At 47.8% G+C, this 6,660-nt stretch overlaps 1 protein-coding gene across 3 annotated transcripts; it reads right to left on the bottom strand.

The window, feature by feature from the left end:
- Positions 1 to 649: 649 nt before the first annotated feature.
- Positions 650 to 5,980, bottom strand: TMEM106C (transmembrane protein 106C). 3 transcript variants are annotated; one of them, XM_012754609.3, is made up of 8 exons: positions 5,888 to 5,980; positions 5,110 to 5,324; positions 4,146 to 4,209; positions 3,543 to 3,702; positions 3,311 to 3,451; positions 2,839 to 2,888; positions 2,327 to 2,380; positions 650 to 1,403 (listed from the first exon to the last, which is right to left on the bottom strand). In XM_012754609.3, exons 2-8 carry the CDS (start codon positions 5,294 to 5,296, stop codon positions 1,307 to 1,309), a joined length of 753 nt encoding a protein of 250 aa, XP_012610063.1. In that variant the 5' UTR covers positions 5,297 to 5,324; positions 5,888 to 5,980; the 3' UTR covers positions 650 to 1,306. The 3 variants fall into 3 exon arrangements, with proteins under 3 accessions (XP_012610063.1, XP_075863327.1, XP_075863326.1); XM_076007212.1 differs by lacking the exon at positions 5,888 to 5,980 and adding an exon at positions 5,774 to 5,853; XM_076007211.1 differs by lacking the exon at positions 5,888 to 5,980 and adding an exon at positions 5,546 to 5,706.
- Positions 5,981 to 6,660: the final 680 nt, after the last annotated feature.

Genomic DNA, 6,660 nt, shown 5'->3' with positions numbered 1-6,660 from the left:
GTCAATGTCAGCTAAATAGTTATGAAATTTAGCCCTAGTTTGATTCATAGTGCAAGTCATTAAGCAGATATTGAAAATTAATCTGTGGGAATGGGGACAAAAACTAATAGAAAACCCTGGCCACCACCTGTTGCTGTCAGGGTTTCCTGAGGCCCCAGTGGCATGGGAGGAGCTGGTGTCCACCTCGGCTGAGTTCTGAAACCTGACTACTCAAGCTTAGATCCTAGCTAGATGCTCTGCCAGTTCCAGGTTGTAGCCCACCCTCTGGTAGCTGAGAGGGTGGAGACAGTTCAAGAAATTTTCAGCCTCAAACCAGGTCCTCTTCTTCAGGACCAGCTGGTGGGGGTGTGGGGGGTAGTGGTTATTCCTCCTCAGGGAAGTTACTCCTTTTCACTCCCCAGGCATCTCTGTCCTGCCTCTTCCAACTCCTATGGGGCACTGAGTGCTCCGCTGGAAGAGCAATAAGGCAGCCTGTTGCCCCAAGAAGCAGATGGAGAAAAGGGAGGCTGCTGAGATAGGAACTTGTGGGGACAGGAGCACAATCAGGATCCTTCTTTCCTTCCCATCCCATCCTGACACACACAGTAGGCAACTATTCTATGGTTTCCCAGAGGTGCCTACTAAGACAACCAATCAGAGGAGACGCAGATGAATCAAAAGCAGGGTTTATTTTTCTATCAAATCCCCAATCCATGTTCCAGCCAGTGAATGAAGGGTAAGTCAAGCCTCACATAGATTCTTGGTAAAAACAATTGCAACTTTCTACAAAAACAAACAAAAAAAATCTCATTTTTTTTTCTTTTTTTAAAAGTTCCCAAGCATTTGGGAACAGATGAAAAAAATTCACATTTTGAATAGGTCTGTGCTTTCTTCTTTTCTGTATTCAGATGGTCCCTCTCTGCTGCCACTTCTGTGCAGATGAGACACGGTAATAGTCCACAGCTGCACTAACGATCCTATCTCCATGTTGCTCTGGTTTGATAACCTAGAACCATGGTATGATTTCCATTTAAATGCCCCAACAACAGCTGGAAAGATGTGAATCAAATTCTGCAAACCTTTCTTGAGTGTCTACTATTTGCTGGGCGCAGGCTAGGCACTGGGCAGTGATTCTGCTGGTTCTGAGAAACAAATGGTACAGTAGAGAGGGGGCTCCTCCTAAGTGGCAGGAGGATGTTTGCTGGAAGTTAAGAGAATCGATTCCTCCTCTGCTTATACCACCTGGGGTAGGTGCGGAACTAAGGCCTTGGGAATAGTTGCTGCACTCTCTTCTACAGGTGCTGCAAGGAAGAGCCGAGAGCAGCTGCTAAACAGCTGTGGAATTTGCTCCACAATCCACATAGTGATGTGTTTCCAAGGAGCTCTGGGTCATGTGGCCAATGTATGAAATCTTCACTGAAGTTCTGGGGGGGGGGGGAAACAAGCAGAATTTATTTTGATTTTGAGGTGAAATAAGCCAGAAAAAATTGTCCAAATAATTTCTTCCAAGTTGAGGCAATAACACCCATGGGCCCCAGGAATATAGCCTCATGGTTATGTAACTAGGAGGCCAGAATATCTTTCCACATCCATAGAGATGCTGTGTTATGCAGTACCCTTCTAAATAAGTGGTTCTCAATCAGGGATGATTTTAACCCACCGATCTCTGGCAATATCTGAAGACATTTTGGGTTGTTACAACTGACGGGGGAGAGGAGGTGGTGAATATTACTTGCATTGAGTGGGTAAAGGCCAGGAATACTGCTAAGCATCCTACAGCACACCAAACAGCCCACTACAACAAAGAACTCTCTGGCCCAAAATGTTAATAGTGCCAAGGCTGAGAAATCCTGTTTTAACCCCTTATATTTCAAATGTTTGCAGCAGACTCTTGTCACCTACAAATTTAACAGTTGTGGTTTCAGGAATAGCCCTAAAGGTCCATGACATGTGGTAATCTGTGTGGCTGGAGTGTAAGTCTGGTGAAATGCCCAGCACCTACCATCCTGAAAAAGCTTTTCTGTTCATTACTGCTCTCATTAGGATTCTAAAGGAGTCACAACATATTCAGTTGAACTAGACCCCATTGCATGGAGAAAATTACATGTTTGACTGTTCTCTGTGAATCTGGTGATTTAGGCACTGCATCTTGAGAACTCCAAGGGTCTGCTGTATCTGTGCCAAGGGTCTGCTGTATCTGGGAGGCACCAGGTATCCCTTCTTTGGCCAGGTGCCTCTGCCCTGTGGGTCACACAGGCATCTCCTGAGCAAAGGTGCTAAGCTCACAAGGCCTGATGGTCCAGGCTCAAACGTAAGGGCCATGAGGGCAGGGAAAAGAGTGACATACCGCATGAAGATCACTATGTTGTGCACCAGGATATCCGGTAATGTGCAGAAGAAGCTATCAAACAGCAAATATATAGTAAAAATGGTCAGTTTGGTTAAAAAAGAAAACAGAAAGGATCATTAGCAGAAGAGTGCAGAGTTACACTGTCAAATGGAGAAGCAGTCCAGCCTGTCTGGGTGTCTCCCGTCCCTGACACCCACCCTTTGGACCTAAGACCTGCCAAGGCTCACAGTCATTCTCATCCTCCCATATTATAGTACTTTTTGTTTTTCCAAATCCATCATATAAATGTTGGAGCTTGATAAGTTTCTAGTGGCTTAACATTCTTTCAGAAATTCCAGCCCTTCAGTCACATATCAAATGACACATCCTCCAAATAAATCTCAAGACGCTCCTTTGGCTGGGAACCTATAGGCCCAAGGCTGTGACCTAAGGCAGGGCCATGCCCCAATCAATTAAGTATGACTCTTTCACCCAATAGAGAGCACACACATACAGAACATCGTCCTTACTATACATAGGAATATGGTCCTCCCATCTCAGCCTTCCCGGTAAAATTCACCTGAAAATAAGACACCAGAGTCAGTCTGTGGCCAAGCAGGCTTGACATAGAACAGTACTATTATTAGCAATCCAAAGACCCTGGACAATTCTTCCATCACACACAAAATACTTCCCCGAGATTGTCCCTGATACAGTCTATGAGCCTCTAATAAATACTTCCAACTTTTTCCCTTTTGAGAGGCCAATGGACCTCAGGCTATTCTTTCTCTTACGAATTCTTCTGCTCCTCAAATACCTAAATGCTAGCTGAATTTTCTCCCACAATTTTTCATAATTACAGACCCTATCAATTCTTCCTCATCAACCGGTTCCTATAAGTGGAAATGAGTAAACAAAAAGAAACTGGACATGGCTATGGCATTCCCCCACCCCTGCTTTTCTCCTAGGCCTGGGGACGAGGTTCCTCCAAGAGTAGCATACCAGCTGCTCACTCCGAGGTGGAATGAGGGAGACATTAGTAGTCACATATGTGCCAACCACTGTGTTCATGTACTGAATCTGGCTGGACAGGCTGGTCACTGCCACAGAATAGAAGTTGGAGTTCTTGATTTTCAAGGTGGCCTGCATCAGAGCAAGAGAGGAAACAAGTGTAAGTGTCCTCAGTCCAAGACTGGCAGGTGCACAGCCCAGGAAATGAAGCTCTAAGTCTTACCGTGATTGCAAGGATTACAAGCGAGTCCTTTTTATTAAATGTGACTTTCACAACTTTGATGCCATCATCATCCACAAGGACTGAGTGTGGAAACAGGAAGAAAACCACCAAACCGGATGCCAGGAGACAGAGCAGGATGGACAGGAGGACATACTGCTTACTGCAAATGACACACAGCACATGACCGACCCGGGGAGTCAGATATCACGGTCCAATCAATTAAGATTAAATATAGAACCAGGAAGGAGGGGAGAGTGAAAGGCAAGTTCAAAGTGCCAGGAACCACAAACCAGCCAAGAATAAGCAGAGCAGGAGAAGCCTTTTTAAATGTTTGAGCACTGCACTCTAGGAAGAAAAACTGAAGAGAGGAGCTGTATGGACAGAGACCATTTTCCATACCTCCCAGAACACCCCATTTCTCCAACTCCTTCCAATCCTATTCCTTTACTTGGCCCTCAGAACATTTCTAGCTTCAAATTTATTTTCCCAGATTGTAATGGGGGCAGAAATATCTTGCTCAGGTAAATAATTTTAAAAATGGGAAATTTAGAAAGGGACTAGGGACAGAAGTAGGTATTAAAAGGTGGAAGGCAGGTAACTTACGTTCTCTGAGGGCGCAATCTCTGATCACTGTGTGGGATCAAAGCCACCAACTCATTTACTTGCTCTAGAAAAGAATCAAACAATTATTTTGTAATTCCCATGTGTTGGCCGTACTTTCCTTCACATTTCACTTGAGCCTGCCACAGCAAATATTCTTCTGGAATGGGACTTTTTAAAAAATGCTAGTGAAATTTGCATTTTGGGTATAATGAACAGGAAATAAATAAATCTGTAGGAAGTGCCACAAATTATAAAACATCTATCATCATTACCAGGGCACTGACATGGAAGTCGAGAAATTTGGGATCTTGTTCTGGCTTTACTACAGGGCCTTGGCAAAGTCACCGAACCTCTCACAGCCACTGTTTCCTCACCTTCAATATTGAGTCTTAGAGTTAAGGGGTTCTAAGGTTCTTATCAGCTCTAAACTTCTGTGACCCTCCATCTAAACTGTTTAGACTTTCTGAAGGCCTACTTAGTAATAGATGATCCTGTACCTAATCCAGGCTCCACCCCTAAACATGTCTCTCTCTCCACCTAATAGATTTTTCAGACCTTAGGCTGTTAATGATTTGCTATCTGCTTCCTTGAAAAGAAGCTTCCAAGAAGGTCCCCCACAAAGCTATGACAGTCTTTATGAGCAAAAGCAATAAAGAAATGTGCCTGTCAACAAATCCACAAGATAGAGCAAACTGAATGTTCCAAACCCCAGGGGGATGGGAGGGGAAGAACAGAATGGAAGTGAAGAAAAGGGTTTCAAATATAAGGATATCAAGAGAAGTTGCAGAATCTGTCCAAGTTTATCAAGTCGGCTGGGCTGGCTCCTGTTAAGAGCACTGTCTATGACTATAATGTCATTATGAACTAAAAGAAAAAGCTGTCTGGGCATACACAAGAAACCCTGAGGGTACCTTAGGATTCTTGTCAGAGAATCATCCCTCCCCTGATTACCCAAGAGTCTCACCTGTTGGAATGTAGCCTGTCCCTTGGCACGTGAGACAGGTGATGCTATCTCTCCCGGTGAACTCCACATATGGGAACTGAGCAATGGCTTCTTCCTGCTCTCGTTCAGCCAGGAAATCTTCCCTGTCATCTTCTTTCTTTTGCCTGAAGGAGGAGGGGTGACCACAGGTGGAATGCTGAGATCCCATGGCCGTGATGTGCCACTTGTGTCATGTCCTAAGACGAAAAGAGGCAAGGGAATGCATGTTAGCGTCCACACTGGGCCATGAGAGAAGAAATCGATTCTATGAGAAAAGTGAAAACACAAAAACGGCAAGTTGCCTCCCTGAGTATGATCCCAACACCTGCACAATTTCTATTAGGACTCTTGTTTTGTAGCAGTGCTTCCCACCGCCCACCTTACCCCCTACTCATAATGGGGCCTGCCTTCCACCAACCTGCCCAGGTGCTCACTGCCCTGGGACTCGGGCACCTCCCACATGGCCCAGCCTCGCCCCTTCCTCTTCACTATTTGCAGTCTGTGCCCTCCTCAAGCAAACCTTCTCGGACAAACAACAATCGCCGAACCAATAACCGGCATTAACAAGCCACATCCCCCTTCACTACCAGCGCCGGGAGGCGGGCTCAGGTCACGCCCCCTGGAAAAAGCAACGCTCTGAGCCCACCAAAGTCGCCCAGACAGAAGCGAACGCCAGCGTCCCGGATCTGCAGGGCAAGAAGTCCCGGCAGCTCCCCTCCAGGCCACTCCCTCCGCCTCTTGCCCTCGCCGGGCGGCTTACCTGTCTCTTCGGTCCTCGGAGCCGCACGCTCTCCGTGCGCAGGCGCCGAACGGCAAGCGGCTCGGGGGACGCCGGCGTGCGCTCGCGCGTGCGCTCTGTGCGGCTCGGGGGCCTTCCCGTCCGCCGCGCAGCTGTGGCACTCCCTCGGCGCCGGTAGAGGGCGGCGGAGAGCTGGGTAGAGCTGCGCCCCACGCCGCTTGGCCCGGGCTGGTCCGCAGATCCAGGGCGATACTCCCCGCTCTTCCCCAGAGACGCTGGGAAAGGCTCAGAGTCCCGAGTAGAACGTCTCTCTGCTGCGGGAGGAGGGCGCTGCCGGCCACCAAAGCCATCCTCAACCATTCTTAGAGCACTTTGAGGGTGCAAAGATGCCAAACCCCTGCTGCCTGTCCTCAATCCTGGAGGCGAATCAGACGCTTCAAGAGACCACTCCAACGCTGTGTTTAAAAGCGCTGCTGAAGGGTTCACAAGTAGAAAGGCCCCCAGCCCGGCCTAAGGGAAAGCTTGCGGGGGACCGGGGAGTCCGGTGGCTTTTCCTGCATCTTGCAGGAAGGGACCAGAGCTGAGCTTTGCAAGCCAGGTAGGTGCCAGGAGGCACCAGGAAGTAGGCACACCAGGGCCTCCCCTTCCCGCCCTCTGCAAAAAGGACACGCACGCGCGTAAGAGGTTAGAGAACACCTAGCGGTTGGGTTTGTCGGTACTACCAGGTTGAGCTTAGTCCAGAGCAGAGGAAGTGATGGCATATACTAGGCAAGTGAAGTTACTGAAGAGGATGC

Source organism: Microcebus murinus, chromosome 10 (assembly GCF_040939455.1).
Source record: "Microcebus murinus isolate Inina chromosome 10, M.murinus_Inina_mat1.0, whole genome shotgun sequence".
NCBI classification, from domain to species: Eukaryota; Metazoa; Chordata; class Mammalia; order Primates; family Cheirogaleidae; genus Microcebus; species Microcebus murinus.
The sequence above is the reverse complement of the archived record's forward strand: the minus strand, read 5'-3'. Positions and strand labels throughout refer to the sequence as shown.

Coding starts and splice junctions, on each gene's coding strand:
- TMEM106C (XM_012754609.3), bottom strand. CDS start 5,296: ATGGGATCTCAGCATTCCACCTGTGGTCACCCCTCCTCCTTCAGGCAA. Junction 4,210..5,109: donor GACAGGCTACATTCCAACAG/GTGAGACTCTTG, acceptor ATTCTTTTCTAG/AGCAAGTAAATGAGTTGGTG. Junction 2,889..3,310: donor CACCTCGGAGTGAGCAGCTG/GTATGCTACTCT, acceptor TCTTATTTTCAG/GTGAATTTTACCGGGAAGGC.